Source organism: Mesocricetus auratus, unplaced genomic scaffold (assembly GCF_017639785.1).
Source record: "Mesocricetus auratus isolate SY011 unplaced genomic scaffold, BCM_Maur_2.0 Super-Scaffold_4256, whole genome shotgun sequence".
Lineage (NCBI taxonomy): Eukaryota > Metazoa > Chordata > Mammalia > Rodentia > Cricetidae > Mesocricetus > Mesocricetus auratus.
Window position 1 is genome coordinate 55,814,848 of NW_024429182.1, and position 27,285 is coordinate 55,842,132.

At 49.4% G+C, this 27,285-nt stretch overlaps 1 protein-coding gene across 1 annotated transcript in view; it reads right to left on the reverse strand.

Moving 5' to 3' along the window:
• Nucleotides 1-27,285, reverse strand: part of Shank2 (SH3 and multiple ankyrin repeat domains 2) — a 433,677-nt gene that overhangs the window by 161,245 nt on the left and 245,147 nt on the right. The window contains 1 exon segment of the mRNA XM_021227358.2: nt 11,372-11,447. Coding sequence (XP_021083017.2) covers nt 11,372-11,447 — 76 coding nt within the window.

Here is a 27,285-nt window from a genome sequence, read left to right on the forward strand (position 1 = left end):
GGGCGCGGCCTGGAGGTGTGCCTGAATGCCAGCCTCCCCTAGCAACTGCTCTGTGGCTTCTCCATCGCCCCACCCATCTGCCTGCTCTCCCCCATCAGGACACCCACTCGCCACCTGGGAAAAGTGCTAAATGTGGCCTGAGAGTGTTGAGCCAGGCGCCTCCCTGCAGGGATGGATGCCAGAACAGAGTTCGTCCTGGACGGAAGTCCATAATTGTCCTGCTTGATCCAACAGCACAACAATCCTACAGTGAACATCTGGGCTTCTCTGCTCCAGGCCCTAGTGGGACACACCAGCTATAGGGGAAAGCCCCCAATCCAGAAGTCAGTGGTTCTGAGCCCCATATAGGGTCGTTTCTGAGCTTGGTTTTCAGGCTAGGCACAAGGGGCCTTGCCTTCTCTCCCCCAAGAAGCCACTCTGCTGCTTCAGATTCCTAAGCTGGACTCCAGCAGGGCCCCCACCCCTCACCCCACCTCATGTGCTCTGAGAAAGGAAATCCAAAATTAGATCCTCAACACCGGGAATGGCTGGGGGTCATAATGGTTCATGACCATTATCAACTTGCTAGAATTCAGTTTCCTAGGAAACACCTTGGATATGTCTATGCGGGAGTTTCCAGAGAGGTTTTGTTGTTGTTGCTTTTACTTTTTTGTTTTGTTTTTTGATAGGAACGCTGTAGCCCAGGCTGGCCTCCAACTCTTTCTGTAGCTGAGGATGACCCTAAACTCCTGCTTCCACCTCCTGAGTACCAGGATTACAGGTAAGAGCTATATCATCTGGTGTAGGCAGTGCTAGGATTGAACCCATAGTTTGCTGAGAGGTCGGCGACAATATAGCCATTGAACCATTTCTCTAGCCCCCTCTCGAGAGGCATAACTGAGGAGAGAAGACACTCCCAGCATGTGGGCAGCACCACTGGACGGGCTGGGATCCCTGACAGAATAGAAAGGGGGAACGACATTCAAGCATGGGCATTCCCTTCTTGTTTCCTGGGTGGTGCCAGGGACAAAGCTGTCCCTGTAGCTGTGCCTCTGCTGCTGCGATGGACAGCATCCCTCTGCACCATGAGATGGGACACACCCCCTCTCCCTTAATTCTCTTTTTGTAGGTTTTAAGTCACAGTGACGAGGAAAGTAATGAATTCTGGGATGCTGGCTGTGGTGAGGCCAGGGGACGATAATGCCAAACTTCCAGGTCTTGGAGAGGGAGGAGGCTGGGCCAGGCTCTGGCCACCCCAAGGGCCTCATATGCCAGGGTGACCCAGGACTAAGTGCCCAGTGCTCAGCTTCTTGTGTGCACTGGGGTCTGACTCTCTGTGCCCTGTGATGGAGGAAGAAAAGCAGCACTCGAGGCAGAGGGCGGAGCAGTCCTGCCAGGGTCACAAGGCTGGAGGGTGGTGAGGCTGGGACTAACCAGTCTGAGTTCATGGCTTCCCCTCTCCCCAGCCACACAGTGACTTCTGTGCATGACTCAGTTGCATGAGGCATCCCTGGGGCCACTTCTTCATTCCTGCCCATCACCTGCCTTCCTGTGTGCTCACTCCAGAATAAAATACACATTCCCTCTGGGATGGCCAGTTTTTATTATCCACTTGACACAAACCTATGGTTACTTGGGAAGAGGGAACCTCAAATGAAGAATTGTCTCCATCCGATTGGCCTGCGAGCAAGCCTGTGGTACGTTTTCTTGATTAATAATCAATATGGGAGGATATGGGTTAATGATTGATACGAATAGCAGGCCAGTAGGCAGCACTCCTCCATGGCCCCTGCTTCAGTTCCTGCCTCCAGGTTCCTGCCCTGAGTTCTTTCAAGGAGAGACTAACATGCAATGTGTTATAAACTCTTTCTACCCTAAGTTACTTTGGGGCAGGGCGTTTATTCCAGCAACAGAAACAAAACTAGAACACAGCCTATGTTCATTTGAACCCTGATCATGCCTAGCAGGAGTGTGTGAGAGACCAACTTTGTCTTTGTTTATGATCTCTCGTGGGGAGCAAGCAAGGGACATGTCTTCTCTCGCACTTTCTGGCATTTGACTAGAAAGAAGTTACATTACATCTAGGCTGTGCCTGGAGGGCAGCCACATTCAGTGGCTCTGTGAATACTGGCACTGTCCAGTCTGTTCTCAGCGGTTCCCAGGGACACTTTCTGAAGCCTCAGAAGCTCACCTTGCCACAAAATGAACAACCCTTGGATGATGACAAAATGACTATCTAGACAATTTATACATGTGTCTAGGGAGGTCCTCTAGAATAAGGAGGGAAAAAAAACTGGAGAAATAGAATCATGATAAGTGATGTAGAGGAAAGGCAGAAAGGTGTGTGTATGTGTATGTGTGTGTGTGTATGTGCGTGTGTGTATGTGCGTGTGTGTGCGTGTGTGTATGTGCGTGTGTGTATGAGAGAGAGAGTGTGTGTGTGTGAGAGAGAGAGACAGAGAGAGAGAGAGAGAGTGTGTGTGTGTGTGTGAGAGAGAGAGGGGGAGAGGGAGAGAGGGAGAGAGGGAGAATGACTCTTCAAGGTTGCTGAGTCTGAGGGAACTCAGGGACAGTAAACATTATGCGTTGAGAGTTGAGAAGAGTCAGGCTAAGGTCAGCATGCCAAAGCGTTAAGACATTAAGGAGACAAAGAAACCCTGACATTCTTACAAACTTCCAGAGAGGAGAACAGAGGGGCAGAGACCATGGGATGAGGACGGGAGAGCATCGCATTTCACACCACAAAGTGGGACTGTTCCAGTTCAGAGGCCAAATGACTCTTGAGCCCAGAATTTTAAAGCTAGAGACAGCAGACAGAGCACTTATACTTCAGGTCCTTTTTGCTGAAGTTTGTTGAGTACGTAGCCCATTAGAACAATGGCAATGCCCAAGGAACTACTCACTCATCTCACATGTTAATGAGGGGAGAAGCTACAAAATGACACTGCTGAGATCTGGAGCCCAGACTGGAGTGGAACATCAGAGGAGGCTCTTAAGAATGGCTCGCATTCTTAGGATGTAACTATCCACAGGCAGGAGGGATGTTTAGTGGCTTGCTGACAAAGACCTGATTCTTCTGCTACAAAAGAAAATAAAGGCAACTAGAATCTCCAGGAATACAAAATAACAAAAACTCAGGCAAAACAACTATCCTTGTATGACACTTAGATGTGGGCTGACTTTGAACAACTGAAACAGGAAAAGGAAGGGAGCCTCTTGGGTTGAAGGAAGTGAAGGAAGAGTCTGGGGGTGTTATCTGAAAGTTGACAATTAGGAGAAAAAGCGACAACTCTTCAGACTGTGGGCAGGCGGAACTCCAAAGTCAGGTTCTCTCCAGCAGAGTCAGGGCAGTCTTAGGATGAAATGAAGAAATAATGTGGGGCTATTGCAAAGCTGGGATAACCGTGAATGGAATAAGGAAGGAAAGTCAACAAGGTGGCTGGGTGGGCAGGTGGGCAGCAGGGCCCTGCAGACGTGGCTGGGGGGGGGGGAAGGGTTGCTTTCCATTCCTTGCCCTATCTGTGTGGCTTGCCTGAATGGACTGGTTGCTTATCTTACCCGCAAGGCTTGGGATTTCTGAAGGAAGGAAGCTGAGAGTCCATGGAGAATGGAGGAGTGGAAGGGTCCCTGGGAAGTCAGATGGTGGAAAGGCTGTGAAGAACTGGGTAACATGGCAAGGGTGGAGAGGAAACAGGACCTTCCCATGCTTGTTATAAACTGAGTGAGGGAAAGAGGCAGGAGAGGAGCATCTAGACCTTCCAGGCGGTCTATCAGGAGGGAGACCCCAGAGCACAGTAGCATATAGGATGACCACGAGAGGTGCAGAGAAATGTGTCCCCTGGGGAAATGCTCATCCATAGGGAGACCTGTCCCCTCCATATAGATCACACTGGGAGAATGAGAGAAGAGCCAGCCAGGTGATGGTGCCAACTTCCCCTTCATTGGTGCCCTCAGGGCTCCTGTCCCCCTCAGTTGCAGAAATTTGTCAAAGCAACAAACCCTGTTAGAAAAACACAAACAGAAAAACACAGGACATCAAGAGTGAACCCAAAGTCCGAGGAACTGGCTCAGTGGGTGGAGTACTTACTGTGCACTCGGGACAACCTGAGTTCAGATGCCCAGCACCCACTTAGAAGCTGGGTGTGGTCGTGCATAACTGAACTCAAGCACAGGCAAGCAGAGGCCAGGGGCTCACTAGCCAGCCTGTCTAACTGAACCGAGAGCTCCGGGTTCAGTGAGAGACCGTGCCTCAAAAAAGAAGATGGAGAGGGCTGAGGAAGACACTCAGTGTTGACATCACTTATGCGCAGGCAGTCTCTTTTGTAGTCCCACACTATGTCCCTAAACAGCAGCTATGCAAACTCCACTACTGACCACCAGACCCAGCTGTCAAATGAGCAGACTGGCCATGCTTTCTTCCACATGTGCTCTGTACACGTTCAGTCTCGACTCTCCTGAGTCTGGCTAAAAACAACAACAAATACAAAATAATGGTGCAAGAAGAATGGGACAATCACGTACCATTTACTTCTTACGAAGGACAGTATTCTAGACATAAAGTGGGGGCTTCAAAGAAAAGCCAGCTACCCACAGGCACCACTTACAGCTCAGAGCAGTCTGGACATATGTAGCACATGCCTTTTGGTGATGCAAACACCCAACATGTCTTCCCATTCGTTCTTAACAGGTTGGGTGTGTTTCTGTCTTGCAGACAGTGACTCTGAAGGCTCAGAGAGGGGAGGGGAGTTGCCCAAGGTCACACAGTGATTCAGCTAGAGAAAGAATGTGGAGCTGTTTATTTTTTTCAGGCGCATTAAAAAGGATTTGTGGAAAGTGGAAAGATAGCTCAGTCAATGCTTGCCACACCTGAGTCCAGGCCCCCAGTACCCATACAGAGTCAGGTGTGGTAACCCTCGCCTACAACTCCAGTGCTGGGAGGTGACACACAAGGGTTGCTGGAGCACGCTGGCCATCCAGGAGCTGAACTGGTGAATCCTGGGTTTGCAAACAAATAAGGAAGTGGGGGCTGATGGTTCGGCCATCAAGACAGTGTTTCTCAACCTGTGGGGTGTTTGTCAAATATCCTGCATATATGATATTTACATTATGTTTCATAACAGTAGCAAAATTACAACTATGAAGTAGCAATGAAAGTAATTTTTAGTTAGGGGTCACTGCAACATGAGGAACTGCATTAAAGGGTCGCAGCATTAGGAAGGTTGAGAACCAAAGTGTTAAAAGCATATGCTGTTCCTCTTGCAAAGGACCAGAGCTTCAACTGCAACTTCAGGGCACCTGATGCCCCTCCTTCTGGCCTCTGAGGACAGCTACACACATGTGCATATCCACATAGCAAGACATCCCCACACACATGAATAAAGGAAAACAGATTTCAGGGCTGGAGAGATGGCTCAGAGGTTAGGAGCACTTGTTTCTAGGGGACCTGAGTTCCATTCCCAGCAGGAATGGGTAGGTCTCTGTCAGGTAGGTCACAAATACCTGCAAATCCAGCTCTTGGGAATCTGATGCCCTCTTCTGGCTTCCAAGAGCCTACATACAAGTGGCACACACACACACACACACACACACACACACACACCTTAAATAAAATAAATCTTTAAAAAATAAGGCAGACATTGACAAAGGAAGATACTCAGTATCAACCATTGGCTTCCGCATGCATGACTGCACATGTATGTGTATCCCTAACCCTTGCACACATGTGCACACACATGAATGTGTACACAGAGCATAGCCCCTCCACACAGAGGCTTCTTATAGCATCATATAGACAGAGTCCTTCTCTAGAAAGAGCATCAGGAATCCAGTGAGGGAGATTCTGTCTGGGAAGAACTCTGGAGCTGGGTGGGGTGGAGGGGGAAGAGACCTGTACTTCACACCATATTATCTCCTAAACATTTTGAATATTTTGCCAAGTGCATCTTTTCTATTACCAATTCAAAAATATAAAAATGGCACTTGAAAGCCGTGAAAATAAGTACCTCTGGGTAGCAGGTAGTCACCTGTCGAAGAAGCGCAGTCTGCTGCCTTCCTAGATCAATCTCCAGGAGGAAATTGGTTTTCCTAGGAGTGTAAAGGGAGTGGCTCACCCTGGCACGCATTCACGAGGTTCTATTTCCAAGCAGGCTGGGCACTGGCTGTGCAGCTGCGGCTGTGTGATGGGGGACCATGAGGACCTTGCTGCCAGCTAGTACCATGTCAGTGCCCACTTAGTGCCTCACTAACCCCGCCCTGGCACGCCTTAGAGAGGGTAGAGAGTAGATCCACCTTGCTCTCCCTCACTCACATCCAGAGTTCTGTTCTTTCCAACGTCACCTCAGATCCACCTCCTGCTCTGTCCCCACCTCTACTAGGGCATACAATTGGTGCTCAGTCCAGATGACAGGGAAGATGCCTCACTGGTTTCCATTCCTCTGCTTGTCTCCTGCTGGTCAGATAACATGGGCTCCAGTATCTCCCCACTAGACTCCCCCAAAACAGGGGTTCCAAGGCCATCATCTTCTGCTGTTCCTTGCTCCTCGCCGTCGTTCATTCTCTACCTACTTCAATGTTTCTGCAGTTGCTGAGTCTTGTCTGGATGGCTGACTCCCCCTCAGCCTCTGGGAGTCACCCCAGGTTTTTCCTCAGGGACATTTGCTCTGGCCTCACGCAGCTTGCTCTGGGGCTCAAGGGCTGCTGATCTGCTCAGTGGTACTGACTGACCACCCAGGCCAACTCTCTGGTGTACTGAGTGACTTCATTGTTTGTCTTCACCAATAAGACCACCATCTACAGGAGATCCAAGACTATTTCTCTTGTTGACCTCAAAATCTTTTTGTTTGTGTGTGTGCATTTATCTGTGTGTTTACATGTGTGTTGGTGAATGTATGATATATGCATGGGTGAATGTGTGTGTGTGTGTGTGTGTTTGTTTGTTTGAACTTGTGGCAGCTCAAAAATGACATTGGATGCTTCCCTCGATTATTTTATTTATTGGGGCAGGGTCTCTCAATGAGCCCAGAGTCCTCCAGCTCCAGTCAATCTATGAACCATCTTATTTTTGGGAATCCCATCTCTGATCCTGGGGCCAGTCCTCACCCATGCATGGCAAGTGCTTTATCTACTGAGCCATCAATCCCACATATGACCTCATAATCTTTAACTCTCAGAATGAACAAATATTGGTAGCTACTGGTTAAACAGGTGGAGAGATGAGTAGGTTAGATGGGAGGGATAAATGTAGGTAGGTGGATGGATAATGACTAGTTATGATCTGATAGATAGGTGAACTGATGAAGGGATGGAGGGATGGAGTCAATGAATGAATGAATGGGTGAGTTGATCGATGGGTAGATAGAGAGAAAGATGGCTAGATGGGTAGATGGATGATAGATGGGTATACAGAGGCCTTGTCAGATGGATGGATAGGTAGGTGGATGGATGGGTGGGTGAACTCATGGATGGTGCACAGGTAGAAGGATATGATAACTGAGTGGATAGTTAGAGGGATGGAAGAGTGGAAGGGTTAGTGGATGTAGGGATAAATGAATGGAAATGAAGATGGATGAATGGATGGATGGATGGACAGACAAATGCAGGGTTATATAGATGAATGGGTAGATGGATGGATGAGCAAATAAATCACTAGGCTGATGGACAGGTGGGTGGGTAGATAGTTGCATGAATAGTGAGTGGATTAATAGGTGTATGTATGTATACATACATGTATTATGTATTGCAGGTGAATACATGAGTGGATGGCTGGTAGGAAAAATGGGTGGATGAATGGAGCCTGCTCAGAGTATAACAATCCCTGAGGTTCTTCTACACACCCAGGTATCTCCTCCTGGTGTCTTATGCTGATGAGGCAGGAACCTGACTAATGATAAAGGAGGACTTACAGCTGTCACCTCATGTTGAGATGTGCTTCTAACACTGACCTTCAGATACCTGCAAAGTCCTGAAAGTGGTGACCCCAGGACCTCAGCTGTCTGATTCTGACTACTGTGTCTATTACTAAATTCCTCTCATGTTCCCCCTGCAGGTGGAAGAGAATCCTAAGACAGGTATCAGGTGGAGCAACTGGAAATTTGTGCCAAAGCCTGGGTTTATTTTAACTGCTCATCTCTTCAGTGCTGAGCCTCTAGGCTAACTTGACACGTGAAGGGGTGGGAAGGAGAGAAAGCTTTCAACTGTTTCGGAAAACATCTCCATTGAGCCTTACTTCCCATCCCATTTTCTTTAATTACATTAGTGTCTGCAGCAAGGCGGCCTCAGCTGTTGGTGCTTGCACAGACCACAGCCATGCTGCCTAAAAGTGGCTAATTGGCCAGTGGGACGGTGCAGTGACTGGGTCTCTGCTGTGCTTTTGGCCCTTCCTAATGAGTTGATGAATGCGCTGCACTGCGGCTGCCCACCCCTCCCCAGATGGTTGCTCGATCAAGTGAGTGATGTCCAGCCTCTCCTTCTAATGCCCACCCCCCAGGGCACCATGACTATTGGGGTTCTGATGCATAGGAGACAATTCTGTCTGTCCACCCACAAACTCCTGGTTCTACCTGCCTTGCAGGTCCCTTCCATGGTCAAAGGCAACTCCCTTCTTATTGCCTGCATCTGTATGAGTGAGCTTGACAGCCTTTTGTCAGACACAAGAGCAGGGTTTTCCCTCCCAGTGAGGCTTTGGGCATCAAGGGCTCTGTCTTCACCAAGACTCCTCCTCACACCAGGCCATTGTGAGCAGAAACATCTTGACCTCAGGAGGTCCCAGGCACCCAGCCTCACACACAGGCTTAAGTGTTTTTGAGGCTGGGGACTCACCCCATCACTTGGCCCCTTTCTCAGTTTCCATGTTTTTCTACCACTCTGAGTGACCTTGCTTTACAAGGCTGCTGAGGGCGTGACTGGCGCTGGTGGGGTGACAGATGAATGGTGTATTTGTGATTCTTTTCTTTTGTTGAAATGGCAGGTCAAGGGAGGCCTACACCTCGTCCAACCTAACTGTTAATCTCTTCTACCCTTGACTCAGAAACTGCTTGCTGGTCCCTGTTTGGCCCTAACCCCCATGGTTGGACTGCTATGTGAATCCCATGTAGCTCTGGCCAGCTGACCTGAGCCTGGTCCTGATGTTAGCTTTGTGGTGTGCCTCTGCTGTGGGGTCCTGTCCCTAGCCCTACTTTGTCCTCTCTGCTTTTCAAGTCAGGTACCAGCACTGCTTTGTGGGGAGATGGCCCTGACTAAGGAGCAAAGTATGCTTACACAGCCACGCCCGTGGATATGTACACATTAAGACCACTTATCCATGGTTCTGTGCCCCAGACATGCTCCATCATGGCACAATGTAAAAGTGGTCATTGCTTGGAGTCTTCCATCTTAGGGTTGTTTTTTCCATTACAGCTGTCCCTGCCTGGACAGTTCTTCAAGTAGTTATAGTGACAGCTTTCCCCTACCTCCCTGGGCCTTACGGCTTACCGGCTCCGTCTGGGCCTTCCTTGTCAGATGGACATGTGGGCTGAAGCCACCTGCCAAAGGTTCATACTGGCCAACTTTACCAGAAATCACTGGCCCTGAATTCCCTTTCCAGTATACAGTTCCCTGTGCACAGGACCAGGTCACAGTTTACACTGGGACACCAAGGTCAGAAACTGGAAACTAGGGTGTAGATCAATGCTTGCCTAGCATATGCCAGGCCCTGGTTGCCATCCCCAGTTCCCTGAGAAACAACAAAAATGACTAGACAATGGAGAGAGACAGGGTCAGGTCATGGAACTTTTGTTGGAGTACTTTCCCCTCTTTCCCGTTGAGAAAGTCTCATTAAGTCGTTCAGGCTGACCTTGAACTCAGCAGTCTCCTGCCTCAGTCTCTAGAATGTTGGGACTACAGGCAAATGTCACCATGTCCAGCCCAGTCCATCTTGTTTTTGAGAGTGGTAGAGGACAGGTCAGCATTAACAGCAGGTCAGACAACAGCTGTGCTGCTTGACAAATGACTCAACAAACTGAAAACAAGTTCAGTCAGATAGGACTGCCCATGGCACAGCATTCATCATGGTAGATATCACCCAAGCATCCACCAATGGGTGAAATCCCAGAATCTGTATGAACAGCTGGTTTCCACGAAACTCCAGTGGGTTGAGCCACAGACAGAACACAAAGGGCTGCCAGTAGCTGTGTGGAGGGATCCATAGGAATGACCGCTGGTAAGGTCTTCCCTTACAGTGGGGAGGTTTCATAATCACTTGGAGATGGTTCTTGTCAATGTGTTAACAATGCTGAACTCTGCACCTCAAAATGGCAAAGCACACACTGGGGACTCTTGTTTCAACAAGAGACCCAGGTAAGACCCTCGGCAAGAGATGGGAGTTATGGGAACAAGCAAGAACTGACCACCAGAGCCGTGGAGTTGGGCAGAGTCCAGTGCAGGGTGCTGGACACTCCTGATATGGCCCTCCTGAGATGGAATCTAGCCGATGGTTCTTGGCTTCATGGTAGGCTGCCCAGGAGGGTTGGGTAGAGGGCCCTTGTGGGGGACAGTTATGTATCTGTACAACTTTTCCTTTCCCAAGTCACACATGCATCATTGATCCCTACACCCAGGATGAACCTGTCTCAGGCCAGGTATTCCCATAGACCCCTGCCCCACTGTGGCATGTGTCAGAGAAAGGGACAGACAAACTCTACACTCAGGATCTTAGAACCATTGCAAAGGGAATGCCTGAATAGAAAAGCTGCATGTCAACCTTGCCCTGCTGATGGAGTCACTGTCCCAGTTTTGTCCCCACCCAGAGTTTGGAAGACAGGACACAGAGACCCCGCAGTCCTTGTAACAGTTGTTGCCCGAGCATGGCTTCTGTGGGAAGATTTCGTCCTGTACCCCGTGGTAGCCATACCATGTGAAACACACAGCTTCCTACAAACTCCCAACCCAGGGAGCCTAGAATGTCTGCCTACCTGGGGTCCTGGCCATTAAGAAGAGCAAGACTTCCTTAACAAAATGCCAGCTGAAAGGAGGCATCAAGAGAATGTGGACACTCTGGTGAGGTGGGAGCCCAGAGCCAGGATCACCTAAATACTTGATGGAGGGTGTCCGTTACTTCGCTTCAGGCCCCCAACTCTGCCCCTCTTTCCCATCTCTATTGCTTTCTCTCAACGATACCACACCTCCCTCCCCCTTAAAGTCTGCTGCACTCTCACAGGGGCTTCCTCCACAGGCAATTGCATGTAGACCCTGTCTGTGACGGGTTCTCTTGAAAATGGTGGCCCCCACAACCCCAGCAGAGGTGACATACAAATGACAAAGCAAAGGTGACCTAGAGCTGCACAGAAGGTACCCGCCTCCCGAGGCATGTAGAGACACCTGAGGCCAGAGTTCCCCAGAAGGTAGAAGCATGCCTTACCTGGCAGCATCGAAGCTATCGTAAGAGCCCACTGTGTAATGCCGGAAGAGCTTCTTGCTGCGGTCAGCACGGGTTTCTGCAGAGGGAAGAGAGACACCGTTCAGCAAAACCATAGCCCACACTCAGAATGGGCAAAATACTGAATCTCCCTGATTTGCTCCAGGCAGAGTGACACCCACTCTGCAAAGGGACACACCTGGGGAGATGGGGATGATTTGGGGCCCAAGTCCACAAAATTTAGAGATGCTGTGAACCCTGGGCTGACCAGAGAGGAAGGAGCTCACTCCAAAACACAGATGGAATCCTGTGCTCGAACATGGAGGGGTAAGGGAGGCTCTTCAGAGCAAGGGACATGAACCTTTCATGCAAAACAGTGACAGCTACCTCATGTGGAATTTACTAGACCTGCATGCCCAAAGGATGCTACCCAAGCTGCCAGGCTTCTGCCATCTCAGGAACCTCCAATGGTGGCCTTATTCCAGAGAGACATGATCAGGATTAATAACCCGATGATGCTTGCTTTCCATTTAAAAAAGGGGGCTAAACTAAGCACACATGATTAATGCTTCTAATTAAGCCCCGCTTCCCTGACTCAGCAGATTCAGACGAAAGATCGGTAGGAAATGATATGACTGTTGTAATTAGATTAGCAGATGGCACAGGGCTGAGGGGGACACTGAAGATGCAAATGCTGGAAGCAGCACAGTGCGCAGTGAACTTCAGGGTATTCCCCTCACAGACAAGATTCCCTGCCTCGCCTCTTCTGAGGGCCTGTGGAACTTTGGGAGAAACTGCGCAAATGGCTTGAAGAAAAGGCCTGAGCTCTGGGTGGCAGGTGAGCGAGCCTCTAGTCAGTCTCTCCTCTCTCTCATTCCAAGGTCAACATTTTTTTTCTTTTTTAACTCACCCTCCCAATGCAGGTTTCTGTGAGTGGTTCCAGGTCTTTATATGCTTAGAGGCAGAGACAGAGCACCCCACTTCTTACAGAGCCAGGGGGAGTACCCCACTTCTTACAGAGTGAGGAATCTCCTCCTGGGGTGGAAGGAGGCGTGCCTGAGGCGGGAACTAGAACTGCATTTCCCAGATGCCCTCGCACTCTGGATGTGGCTGAATGATTAGTTCTTCTTGAGGAGTGGGGTGTTCTCAAGTTGGGCTCTTAAGCCCCTCTGCTGTCCCTCTCTCCTTTAGCTGTCTTTCAGGTCAAGTCTCAAGCCCCAAAGGACAGGGAATACACAGATAGAATGAAGAGACCCAAGGCTCAGTGGGCACCTAAGAGTCTGCACGGAAGTGTTAGAAACTGAGATTGGTCCCCAGATAGACATAAAGGTGTGCAAAATCCAGCATGAGGTACTGGAGGCAGGTGATCCCTGGTGCTCTCGCTAACTGGCAATCGAAGAGCTTCAGGGTCTGTGAGAGGCCTTGCTTAAAAAAAATAAGGTGGACAGTGACTGAGGAAGACACTAGATATTGACCTATGACTTCCACACGAACACACACACACACACACACACACTGACTCTGTGGGTCAGAGTGGGCAGAAGTATACACTGTATACTACATGAGGGAAAAAATCAAACCTCTGTTACACTGGGTTGCACTTTGGAGTTTCTTTGTTTCAGCAGCTCCTGCTGCCTTCCTTCACTGACAGGCAGGGCAACAGGTGTCCTAAACTGGGCTCAAACACCCCAGATTCCCACTTACTATGCCTCTCTCAGCCATGACATTGTCACTACTATCTTCACTGACACCAAGTGCTATGTGTACCAGGCCCCACTGTGAACACTAGTGATACCCAGTCAAATACCACCATGGAAACCCATTGAGGGGTGCACACACAGCTCAGAGACTCCCTCTATCTCTTTACTGTGCTAGTGACATTCTTTGAAGGCCTACTCCAGACTGTGGGCCCCATCACAGGGGCAATATCATAGCTCAAGTTGAAGGCATCATGGTAGCTTAAATGTCAGGCTGTGCTTACATTATCTCTCTAATCAACCACTACTTGGTCTAGTATTGAGGCCACACAGCATGAAAGTCATCAACAAAAATGTGCCAACAGTTGCCAGAACATTCCCTCACAATGAAAGTCGAAAGCAATGGTATTTTGCAAACAAAGCAAGCAATGCAACTTTAGGAAATGCACTCTAACAAACAGTAAACTAATGGCCCAAAGTGAAGTCATCAGGACTATAAATAAATTCATCACTCCGACTTAACATTAACTATCAATATGGCATATCCTAGAATCACCTGCAAGAGTCCCAACTAAGTAATCGTCCTTATCAGGTTGATCTGTGGACCTGTCTGTGAGGGATTGTCTGGATTGTCTTAGTTGGTGTAGGGTTGCCGGACCCACTGTGGGCAGCACCGTTCCTTGGACAGGTGGTTCTAGTTTGTATAAGAAAGCTGGCTGGGCATGAACCTGAGAGTGAGTAAGCAGCAGCTTGCTCCAGGGTTTCTGCTGCAAAGCCTTGACTAAGTGAATTCTCTGGTCAGAGGTAACACTGCATGGAATAGTGAGAAGCCTCACTCCTGGTCTTTTCCTTGCATTCCTGCCCTGATTTCCCTCAATGGCACACAGTGACCAAGAAGTTTAAAATGAAATAATAACCCCAAGTCATTTTTGGTAACAGTTTTATCATAGCAACAGAATGCAACTAGAACATACTGTATGTACAAAGAAAGGAAATTAAGGGGCAAAATGCTGGAGTGCAGGCATAAGATAGAAAAAGGGCCATCATCTTATTTACACCTGTCACTCCCATACTATATCACCACCTGAATTCTAACAGCTCTGTACCTCTCCTGCATGACCTGTGGGCATCTGTTCACAGGGAAGGAGGAGTGACTGGGTACGTTTGATGGGTGGCATCATCAAGACCAAATCGTATGCCCAGTTCATGTCACCCAGCACTGAAGCCAGTGCCTTCCTTCTCTCTGCCTCTAGGCTGGGCCTGGACATCTCCTGTGCTGTCCAGGCTCCAGGATGGGCATTGCCTCATTTCTCTGAATTGTCCTCCTGACTTAGAGTCTGGGGCAGATAGAATTATGTGAGATCATGAGGCCCTTATGAGACCCTAAGTGGCTTCCTACGAATAAAAAGAGCTCTGAGCTGACAGCTTGCTCAGCCTTACCACTTGCTACCCTGTGCCACCTGTGGGTAAGGCACAGTCCTCAGCAGTGGGAAGGCTTTTCACCAGACGCAGCCTTGATTTAAGACTTCTGGATCCACAAGTGAAATGACTTTGTCCTCTAACATCACTAAGTTTACACAGTCAGTTCTAGCCATGGCTTTTCCATTCATCAGGGCTTGCTGAACTAACCAAAGGCCCCATCATACACATAACCCCAGTCCAGGGCACTGGTACTCATAAGCATGGGGCACCAGCTGTTCTGGGGACTGATCCAGCCACTGTGCACACCTGTGTCACACTTCACATCAAGGGCAAAGGTACCCAGATGTGGCCCTGATGGTCTCCTGACCCTGCGGTGGGATCTGCAAAGGCCAGATCTTGTGATTTAAGGGAGGGATTAGAAAGAGACCCAAAGAGTAGGTGGCCAGGACCCCAGGGGCTGGTGAAGGAGCTCAGGTATGCTGGCCTTCTATGACTGGGTGAGGTGCTCAGGGGACAGATCATGTGGAGGGACACATGGAGGTCTGACTCTCCCTGAGACATCCATGCTCAGGTCATATGTATGCCAGGGCTAGGAAGGGTAAGTAAGACACAAGGCATAGCCATTGACAGGCCAGAGGACTGCCCATTACGAGTACTGCTCTAAGTTGCTCTGGTTGTCTCCATCCCATGTAGCAGTTCTGTGCTGGTTGTCTAGGAAACCAGTGGGTGCTGAGAGTGGGCAGGGCTCTGGCTGGGCTGGAGGGTACAGGGCAGAGAGGGGAATGTGTAGTGGAATGCATGTGCACGTGTGCATGTGTGTGCACACACGTGCATGTGTATATGTGTGCCTGTGTACATGTTCATGCATTCATGTGTATATATTCATGTGTGCCTGAGTACATATGCATGTATATATATATATATGTGTATATATATACATACATGTGTATGGGAGAATTTGTATGTTCAGGCTTATAGTGACTAGATTAGTGAATGTGTGCATGTGTTCATATGAGCATGTGTGAGTACAGATGCATGTGTATAAATGCACACACATGATTATGTGACTAAATGTGTGTACAGGTCCATGGAAATGTAAATACACATTCATGTGTGTGTATGTGTATTTATACAAGTAATTATATATATGTGCTTATATATGTGTGTATGTGAATGTAGGTAAGAAATGACTATGTATACAGGTACACGTGTGAGTGTATATTTGAGCTTGTGAGCACAGGTAAATGTGTGTAAACATACACGTGGATGAGCATCATCACAATTATAATCATAGCCCTCATCATCACCACTATTACCATCACCACCATCCTGACCACCATCACCACCATCCCTTAATCACTCCCATGATTGGAGAAGATCACTTGGCTACTCTCTGCTTTGCTAGGGATCTGTATCATCATCATTGGTCTTCCACCTGCTTTGGTCCTCACACAACACCTGGCAGCCAGTCTGTGTCCTGGCTCCACCTTATGAGGGACAAGGTTCTGAAGCTAGACTGGTGGAATTCCAAGGTCACCTCTGTCACTGACTGGCTGTGTGTCTTGTCCTTTCACTTGTGATGTGGGGACAGCACCAGTCCTACTCACACAGAGGCACCTGAGTGGTTGGAGGTGAGGCCAGTTGGGCACGCAGTACATGGAAGTGTGTGTCACTTTGGCTATAGCTATCACATGTCTAGATTCAGAATTTCTGTCTTCACAGGTTTTCACAAGTCACACAGCCTATGAAAGGCAGTGTGGGCCTCCAATCCAGTTGTCTAAACCCAGATGCCACACTGTGTGCATGCCCTCACCAGCTTATGTTTTGACCTAAGATAGATGGGTGGGCTGGATGGTTCTTGGGACTCTTCCTGAACGTGACAGTGGCTGCCTTATGTTACAACTAGTGTTTGCCCTTCCCCAGTATACGCTGTGAGCCAACCCTTCTGGAAGCTCATAGGATGCATAGGTGCAAGTGTAGGGTACAAATAAGATTCACTCAAACAGTCAGGGGAGCAGGAGGAGGCCTGAGACGCGTGCAAGGACAATGGCCAGGACAGTTGCACACTAGGACCCAAGTATACTCCCACTTGGGTCTTCAGGAAAGCACTAGCTCAGTTGAACCTGACACATCACCACCCTGTGGCTGCAGCCCTGCTGCTCTCTGCTTCCTAAGGAGGCAGGGGGCCCTGCTGTCTCTCCTTGGTAGACTTGGTAGAGCCAGCCACAGGCTTCCCTCATTCTCCAGGGGTCCAGCATTCTCCAATCCCAACCACATGGGCAACTGAGGTCACCACTGTTTCTAGTCCTGGGCATTAGCGGTTGGCATGGGACGCCAATGTGGCCACCCCTGTGACCTCATCTGGAGTGAGGTTCTTGCCATGCTGCTCTGATTCCCACTTCTGAGGCCTCCAACAGTGGCCTGGCTTTATGAGATGAAACTCACAGGCAGGACAACACAATCTAGGGAGGGGCAGTGAAAGAGACAGACAGACAGAACACAGCTGGAGCCCCAGAAACTTTTACTTTTAACACATAACCTTATTTCTAACTTACAAGCCTATCTGTGTCATTTCTGCACTGATGTAAGTTAGCCTGCCATTGCTGACAGCACAAGGGCTTGGCCAATACATTTATGTACCAGTCATGCACACCAGTCAACCAATGACTGGAGGCAGCAACCACAAGGGAGCAGCCAGCCATGGAATGATGCCAACACAGATTCTGTGACCACACCTCCTCCTTGGAGAGTTGGCCATTTCTCTTTGCCATGTGGGATTCCTGGCAAGGTGGTGTCTCAGAAGCTAGGGCATACCTCCAACTTGTGGGGACATCCAGATGTGGCCCAGGTTGGTCTAAGCATCATGCTGGTCTCTGACCCTACCAGTTCTATGAGGTGACTCTCACCTGTGTGTGGAATGCAGCCTTTTTCTGAGGCGGTGGGTACTGAGTGTTGGGAGAAGGCACAGGGCTCTGCTATAGAGGCCACAGGCTTTGGCTTGGAAGGTCCTGGGAGCCATTTGTCAGGTGTTTTCTGTGTTCTTCACCTGTGTGTGCTCATATTACATTTCTCATCTCTCTGATACAGCATAATTATTTCTAATATTTAAAAAAATGACTTACGGAGGCCACATGTGTGTAGGAACCAGCATGTAGGAATCCAGAAGAAGATACCAGATCCCCTGTGACTTGGAGTTGCACACAGTTGTATGCCACTGGACATAGCTGTATGTCACTGGACATGCCGTTGTGCTAAGTTTGATGCTGGGAATTGAACTTGAGTCCTCTGAAAGAGCAGCAAGTGCTCTTAACCAGCCATCTTTCCAGCTTTTGGTGGACCTCAGTCATTAGTTCTAGCCAATGTCAAAGCCACTATGGCATTCCATTACTTATACAACATCCCAAGAGCATTGTGGGACAGTCGCCCATGAGCACAGAGCACACATTAGGGACACCACTGCTTTCAATCCAGGGACCCCCAGGGACAGTGTGCACATGGAACAGGTGTTTGACAAGGTCTTTGCTGTTCCATGCCTGAGACTGTGGGATGCTTGTTGCACAGCGTCACCCAGGGGAGGCTGGCTGCCACAGACTCATGCAGCCTTTTCAATTGCACAAGACAGAATATTTTTCCACTCTGGGCTTCAGAGTCCTATACAGCTACATTTCTCATCAGCACCACAGTTCCAACAGATCTGTACAGCAGAGGTCTGATAACACCAAGACAAATACCCAGTGGGGACCTCATCACCTCATCAGGATGAGCCCAGACTCACCAGGGGAGAGGTAGAAAACAGCCTAGTAGAGGAAAGGAATGTGTCCTGACACACAGGGACAGAATACAGTGTATGGGGGGAGGGCGGGCAGGCCTGAGTTCAGATTCCCAGCACTCACTTAAAGGCCGGTGTTGCCACACATGCCTCTAACCCCAGCAGTGAATGAGGAAGAAAGAGGTAAACTCTTGGAGTTCGCTGACCATTCAGCCTAGAAGAAAATGGAAAGCTCCAGGCTCAGTGTGAGACCCTGTCTCAAATCAGCAATGTGGAGGCTGATAGAGGTCGATTAGCATTTCCTTTAGCTTTCCATATGTGCACACATGGGTGCCTGCATACACACATGTGTACACCTGAGTATTCCACATGCACAATATAGTATGCATACCTTTGACTAAAATGAAGGCCCACTTGTGGGTGATAAAGGGGGAAGATGAGCTAGGCAGTCAAGAGAAACCATTTACCTCCTTAACTGCACAGAAACTTCTAAAAGAAAAGGTCTGCTTTCTCATCCAGCATCAGGATTCTTCATACAGTGACTTCCCTGAAATATCTGTAGCATCCCAGAGTTCAACACTCATTATCAACCAGGTCCAAGTGATTGCCCTCTCTGGCTTAGACTGGTGAAGTAGCTTCCTGTCTCCCTGTTTCCTGATGATTTGTTCCAGACATCATCCATGATGACTTTGAAGAAATGTGAACCCAGTGATGCTATTGGCCCTGCCCATTTCTGTACCCTCATGTCCCATCACTGTCCCTTCCTCTTTGCTTCTAGAATACAAGCCAATTTGCATCTCAGGGCCTTTGCATTTGCTAGAACCTTCTTTCCCCAATTCTGATTTCACTATGCCAACAGATCTCTGGCTCCTATGACAACCTGACCACGTGGGTACCCAGTCTCTCTGGTACATGAACGAACATTGGAAAATTGGTACCTCCATCTGCTTGGTCTGGCTGTGATGGACTTAAGGCTCTACAGAAAATGCTAGGTTAGTGCCTCCCAGAGGCCGCTAGCATAGTGCAAAGAGCCCACCTACACTTGGGAACCCCCAATTCCAGCCCTGGCTAAGGCAGTGACCAGGAGGGATCTTCTCACAAGGCCTCTGGGTACTCCTGCCTCACCTAGAGAACAGGATGTTTGTCTTAATCGATGTTTTGGGTGGGTGATCTCTTATGACATACACCCCAGGTTAATTGGGGATCTCCCTCTCACACGAGGTGGCTGTGAGCCCTCACCACAAGGCAGCATTTAAGATGATGTGCCCTAAAAACGCCACTCGGAAAAAATCTACATGGAAAGAGGAGGGGAGGGAATCTCTAGAAATTCCATTTCATACACCCCTTGGGACGTGTGGAAGGCAGCGACAGATTTCATGACAGCCTCCGATTGTCAGTAGTTAAAATAGCCCCTTATGCAAAACAGCCAGGAGGAGGTGCCTGCAGCTTGGCAAGAAAGCCAGGGTGGGGCATCCTGGGAGACTCTGTGGCCTCCCATAGCAGAGTGCCTTTCTGGAAAAGGGAACAAGAAGAGGGACTTTCTCCAAGACCAGCAGGAAAGTCCTGAAAGGCCAGAAGGATGCAAAGCCCTTCAAACCACAGACATATTCCCTGGGGTGGTCCCTTCCCCCATGGGATGCCAGTGGACAGACAGATGTTATTAGGCACATGAGACAATCCTCCCCACACCTCGCCTCCCCTTCTTTCCTCTCCTCCCTTCTCCTCCTTCTTCATTGCAGCAATGGGATGGATTCTAAGGTCTCACACATGTTAGACAAGCCCTCCATCACAGAGCCACACCCCTACCCCTGAGACAATCAAGAGAAACCTGAGCCTCCATTCTTGCCTGACATTCTGATCAAAGCAGGAAAGCTCCTCTCAGGAACCCCAGTTTCCCCATCTATAATGCGGTCCACAGCAGAGTCTACAACGCAGGGAAGCAACAAGAACAGAGTACAGACACTTCGCCCATCCTTTCCTAGTACTGATCAGGGATGCTGGCCAAGCCCCTTAGCCACTGCTGTTTGTCTAGGAGCCCACTTTGGTGTGTCTAGCTTACACTCAAGAGGAATTTGTGCTCCATAGGAAGCCTTGCTTGTGCCTGCCTGAGCTGAGAAGGTCCTGTATCATCCAAGCCAACTGAACACCATCCCAGAGACCTGAAGCCAGCGTGGACACCTTCTGCTCCTGGACATCCTGCTCAGGTGATGGCCCATCACTGCACTTCAGCAAGTGGAGGACAGAGGATGAACTAGGGGTAGCACCGTGACAGAGTGCATGAAATTCTCAGAAGCTATGACATGGCCATGCTGTCCCTGTTCCAAGGAGGACCTGCTTGCCCCTGTGTTCTGCCTCTAGTGGCCTGAAAGGCCCAAGTTGAGCTCCTCAGACTGGAGTATATCTTGTTACTTAGCCATCTGACATAACATTCCTATTTCCTTCCAGTCACTATCATTTTAAGTAGAAATACTCTAGGATGACCCAGGCTCTGCTTTCTGGACCATGCACCTTACAGTGCTGCTGAATGGGTTGTTCTGGATATGGCATGGCTTTGAATACCCTCGCCTTCAGTCCTTAACTACACAAGATCTCACATAGTGATGGCTTCCATACCCACAAACCCCTAAGGTTAGTATGAAAACATTTGAAAAATTGGGGCTGGAGAGAGGGCTCGGTGGTTAATAGTACTTGCTGTATTTGCAGAGGACCCAAGTTTGGTTCACAGCACCCACGTCAAGTAGCTTACATCTGCCTGTAACTCCAGCTCCAGGGGGATCTGATATCTCTAGCCTCTACAGGTACCTGCACTGACTTGACACGGCCCCACAGAGACATAACTAAAATTAACAAAATTGAAAACTTTAGGAGACCATATATGGGAATTACTGCACGTGCACTGAATGTGAACAGGGTTGTCTATCTTGGTATTCACTCCCGGGACAATCCAGCACGATGCTTTCGAGCACATACACTGCACTGGTGCTACGATTGGGACCCGACTTACAGTATGTGGAAGGATTGTGGGACATACATGAGAAGCCTGCGGCATGCTACAGAAGGGACTGGAGCGTCTGGTGGGAGGGAGTCCTGGAGGCAACCCCTAGTGATGCAAAGGAGGGGCTGCCTGGGTGTTTCCTGTGAAATCAGCAGCCCAGTACCCATTTCCCGATGCCTGCAGGGGGCAGCACACCCCTCAGGCAGAATCCCTGTGTTGGCCTAGTGGCTAACATTTTTAAGTAACTTTTTTCTAAAGAGATGGCCAGACAGAGAGCACTGGGCACACGGCAGTCAAGTATCTCCTGGGTCTGTGATAATGACAGGAGACCCTGGGATTCTGCCCTGGGTGCTGGCTGGAAGACTAACTCCAAAGGCAGACAATTCTCCTGCCCTGATGGAGGGAGCTGACCCTCCTAACACTTGGTGGGCCAAGGGTGACGCTCTGAGTGGGTAAATTCCTTTCCAGCAGAGCTGGGTGGCAAATTTCCCTTGTTTCGATTGACAAGAAGCATGGAACCTATGAAAGGGGTGGAGAGCGATGCCAGGCATCTTGAAGACACAATTTAATACAAAGGCTCAACTAAAAAATCATGCACACTGTGCCTGAGGGAACATGGAGCACATGGGTGTGCTGGTCTGAATAACCAGAGCCCCAAAACACAGGAAAGATGCCCCATGCCTCTGGCCAGGTGGCTTGCCTGTTCTATGCCTCTCTTGGAGGGAAGTAGGCCTCAATGCACTGCTGCTGAGTCCTTCATGAGGGTCCATGAGTATCTTCTTGAGGCCGTATCTGACCCAGCCAGGACACAGCAGGAAGTCACAGAAAGACAATGTAACAGAGGAGAACGGAGGGGACAATGGTCAGACGTGAGCTGAAGGTCCTCCGAGCACCTTGCCTGGGTGCTCTGTTCATTAACATCCAGACCCAGACTGGACAGACACTCGCTCCCTGGCTTACAAAGACATGAAGTGACCCCAGGACCATTGAGCTGTTTTCCTTTCCCATCCAAGTACTAACAGGCCTGGCCCTGCTTAGCTCACAAGGCCGGGTGAGACGAGGTGCATTCAGGGGGCTATAGCTATGGATTCTACGCAGTTCCAATCTGTGCCATGAGGCCGCAGGCACTCCATCATCTCAGGCGGAATGATCTTGCCCAGCAGGCATTGGTGTGAATTCCGAGCATGGGTAACACAACTGTGGCTGGGCTGGGGAGCACCGTAGGTCAGAGACAGTAGATATCTGCATCAGTTACTTGTCTCATCACTGTGACAAATGCCTGACAGAGTGGCTTAGGAGAGGAAGCATTTACCCCCGCCCACGGTTTGAGGGCACAGTCAATCACAGTGGGAAGGCATGGAGGGCAGCTGGTCACACTGCATCCACTGTGGGAAGGCATGGAGGGCAGCTGGTCACACTGCATCCACAGTCGGAAAGGCATGGAGGGCAGCTGGTCACACTGCATCCACAGTCGGAAAGGCATGGAGGGCAGCTGGTCACACTGCATCCACAGTCGGGAAGCAGAGAGAGGTGAATGCTGGTGCTCAGCTCACTTCCTCCTTTTGATCCAGTCCTGGACCCCAGCTCATGGGACGGCGACTCCCACATTCAGGGCGGTTCTTCCCTCCTAATTGATGAAATCTAGAAGCTCCCTCACAGACATGCCCAGAGGCTTGCCGCAGACTGAAGTCCACCTTCGTAGTCTGTGTATTCTCTGCACTGGCTAGCGAATAGTCACTGGATAGTCACACTGAACTGCCATGAGGGGACAAGGACCAAGGACCTCAGCACCCAGAGCCAGTGGGTACAGAACTCTGATTTTAAAAGAAACACTATCACACAGAAGTAGAATCCGGGGACCTCCTCTGTGCATAAGTCTCCCCTTGACCACGTGCAGTGGCACATCATAGCTTGGGGACACCAGGAAGTGGCAGTGTACAAAGGCCACTCCTTTGCCTTCTACTGCCACAGGCTGGGGCCATCTTTGCAGGACAGCATGGTCAGAAAAGAACAAGACTGCCAGAAGTTTTGTTCACATCTCCATCAGCTCTGGGACTCAGAACCTTGGAACTCAGCCCTGTGTAATTTAGTGCCCTGGGGCTCAGAACCCTTCTAGAAGCACTTGAGAGTGGTGGTTCATTGCTCTCCTCAGCTACATAGTGAGGGGTAAGCCAGCCTGGGCTACATGAGATTCCATCTCACAAAATAGCAGCTGGAGAGATGGTTCCATAGGTAAGAGCACTTGTTGCCCTGGCAGAGGACTAGGCTTCAATTCCAAGCAGACACACGGTAGCTCACAGCCCTCTGTAACTCTAGTTCCAGGGGATGCAATGCAGGGAGGCACACACCAGTACACAGAGTAAAACACGAATTCATATAAAAAAACACACCAAAATATCCAAACCAACTGTACAATACATTAAAACTTGTGATACTACAGTGGGACCAGGTCTTGAACTCCATTCTCTGGACCCTACCCTTCCTCATTCAATAGGGCCAAGGTCAACATCTTTGATGGACAAGTGGTCTGCTCTATGCCCACAGCTTTTGTTGGAAGACCCTTTAGCTGACAGAACTTACTAGGTACCAACAGCCCAGGCCCTGGAGGTTTTCCATCTACACATTGGGGTTAACACGCATCTCCCTGAATCACAGTGGTTCCTAGGAAGCAAGACTGCCTCTGCGGTGGGATCTGGAGCCAACAGACAACTGAGAAATCTCTCTTGTTTATTTCCAGCTCCCTGGAGCATGGCACTCTGCCCTGGTGTGTGCATGCATTTGTGGCATGTGGTGGCTACACGTTCCTCCCTCCCTGGACCAGCTCGGTGTCTCAGCATCTGGCTATGAACTCAGCAGCAAGCAGAGATTCAAGTTTTCTTGAAGAACCTCATGGTCTGGGCTGGGAGAACAGGTCAGTCATCAAAGTGCTTGCTGTGCAAGCATGAGGACCTGAGTTTGATTCCCAGAGTAGACCTTAAAAAGTGCTAGGCATACTGGTGCCCTTTTATAATCCCCTCAGAGGTGAACCAGAAACAGGCAGTGCTCTGGAACTTTCTGGTCAGTTAGTCTGGTCTAACTGGCTAGCTTCAGGCCAGTAAGAGATGGCTGTCTCAAAAACAAAATAAGGTGGGAACTAGTACAATGGCTCAGTGGGTGACAGTGCTAGCTTGGCAGGCCTGAAGATCCAGATACCATGGCAGCCATTTGTAATCTCAGTACCCCTACGTAGGATGGAAGGTGGAGACAAGAGAACTCTCTGAAGTTCACAAATCAGCTAGCCTGGCATATGCAGCACAGAAGAGCACCGAGAGACCTTCCCTCCAACTCCTGAAAGTTGGCCTCTGAAGTCCACATGTGCTAAATGACACATGACTGTGCATCACACACATACACAGATCACACATATAAAACACAATACACACATATGTCACACACACCACATGCATTTCATACACATCACACATATACATGCCATATACACACAACACACATACTTACACACATATCACACACACACAAACACACATATCACACATACCTCATACACACACTAAAACATTTTAAAAATCAAGGTGGGGGCTGGCTTGGTGGTTAAGAACACTTGCTGTTCTCTCAGAAGACATGAGTTTGATTCTCAGCAGCTACCACTCATAATCCCAGATCCAGGGGATTCAATACCTTTCGTTTCCAAGGGCACCAGCATTAGTGTGAATACCCTGTCCCCATACATATACATAATTAAAAATACAAGCGAATCTTTAAAAAAGAATTCTATAAAAAGAGAAGGTGGACAACAGCCGAGGAATGAATGACCCCTCAAGTTGTGCTCTGGCCTCAGCAGGCCAGTGCACACAGGCAGGTGCACCAGCACACACACTCACACATGCACACACACTCACACATGCACACACACTCACACACGCACACACACACACACATACACACAGAACCTCATGCTTTGGTTCCCTCAAGGTAGGCACGGGTGCAGGGAGACACCAGATCCCCAAGACATGAGTCAATGGATACCAAATACTCTGGCATTATGCCAGAGCCAAATCCAGTGTCTAAAATCAGAGCCACAGGGAGAAGGTTGCCAGCACACGAGCTGCCTTCCCCTCCTGAATAAACACAAACTGCTTCAGAGAGGTGGTTCCCCGGCAGAGTGGTTTTCTTCTCAGTTCCTGGAATCTGCTGGAACTGAGAACATCTTATGGAACATGAGCTGAATACCGACTTACGGGACTGTCAGGCAGCTGTCACTTTACAAAGTGATATTTCTTACCAGGTATAGCTGTGTTTCTTGCTCCCCCAAGCACTCCCAAGACATCAGGCTCATGCACAGACCAGAGGGGACACTGAGCACCAGCTCCAGGGAGGGAGCGGCACAATTATCCAGTTAAGGGTCCTCTCTCGGGCTAATGTCTGGGCTCTCTCGGCTGCTCAGCACACTCACATGCTGGAGAGTCCACAGGGAGGTGGGACTGTCAGCTCTCTCCATAGTAGGGATGTGCTGTGGTCCCCTAGGATCAAGTGCTAACAGCATCACTCTGTGTGTGTGTGTGTGTGTGTGTGTGTGTGTGTGTGTGTTTGACAAAGGAAGATCCTCTGTTTCTCAGAGGGATGAAGATGGCTGTGAGGGACCCCAACTTAACTCTGCTGAGAATCATTATGAGTAAATTCAGCTCTGAGTTGTGCCCAGCTCCCTATCTGGTGTCTCAGTCCCTGCCGCTTGGTCATTCAGAATAATTCTTTCCTTGCAATGAAGACAGAAAGAGTACATGTCTACTTTGAAAGTGGGGCTCCAGAAAGAGGACTAGGACGGAGGGCTGAAAGTCATCACCTGCCATCAGTTGTCACGTGTTACACACACATTGTCCTAGTGTGAAATTCACAAAGTCCTCTGCCCCAGGCCTGACTTGACCGAGCATGAATCAAGCACCCTCCACTGAGCCAAGGGCTCAGTCCCCAGAGGCTAGGCAGTCCCCAGAGTTTTAGTGTCCAGGCCTTAAGTAATGCTCTCCACGGCTTCCCCCTCACAGGATGAGGGGCCCCACCCCTCCCTGGGCTAAGGGCTTTCTTCCTGTACACACCCTATGTTGTGTACTCAGGAGCCACTTCAACATGTGGCTTAGAAGATGAACCCATGCTCCCTCCTCTCCCAGGAGTAGCTAAGGCTCTGGCCAATGAGATGGAGCAGTCTGCTGAGTCCTGTGATACCTCTGAGGACCCAGTAGCTTTTGGTACGCCCTTTTCTCTAACTGCTGTGAGAATGAGGTTCAGCAGCCTTAGTGAACAGGTAGTTCACAGAGAGTCCACACCCACCCACCTGTGATTCCTGACCTCCTGTCCAGGAGATCATGAAGTCCTGTGACTCCCAGATCACACTGTTCTCAGTCACACGCACTCATGCCTGCAAGGCCACGCCCTGTCTTTTCAGCCAACACCCTGAGGACAGTCATGTTTTTATTGTAAAGCTCTGATGAGGAAACAGGGGCACAGAAATAACCCTGTAACCAATGGAAGAATGACAGCCCTCTAAGGCATGCTGCAAAATTCATACAGCTGTCTCAAGCCTGCTATGTCAGGAGGCAGCTGGGCCGGACTTGATTAGCTCCAGGGTCACCTGTCTCCTGAGTGGCAGACCTCAGATCCAAAGCCAGGTTGGCCTGATTGTATGTGTCAAGGTCATCCCAAGGCACTTGCAGCATCTATAAAGGCTAAATCTGAACAGTGAGCTGTTTCCCTAAAGTAACACTCCCACAATGCTGCTTGAGATTCACTAGGAGTACAGGAAGAAGTGGGCATCCTGGGCTGTGGTGAGAGGGGTCCACAATGGTCCTCACTTTCTTCATTTTGTAAGTGCTGGACTCATAAAGCCACATAGCTTCTATGCCTCAGTCTCCCTTAGCGCTCCTCCTGAGCTCAGGTGACAAATCTTTCTTGAGTGCCTGGCACTCACGGTGATGCTATCTGGCTTTTCTCTTGCCTACCTCTGCCCTCTTTGCTGCTCTTTGGCCAAGGTGAACTAAGGACA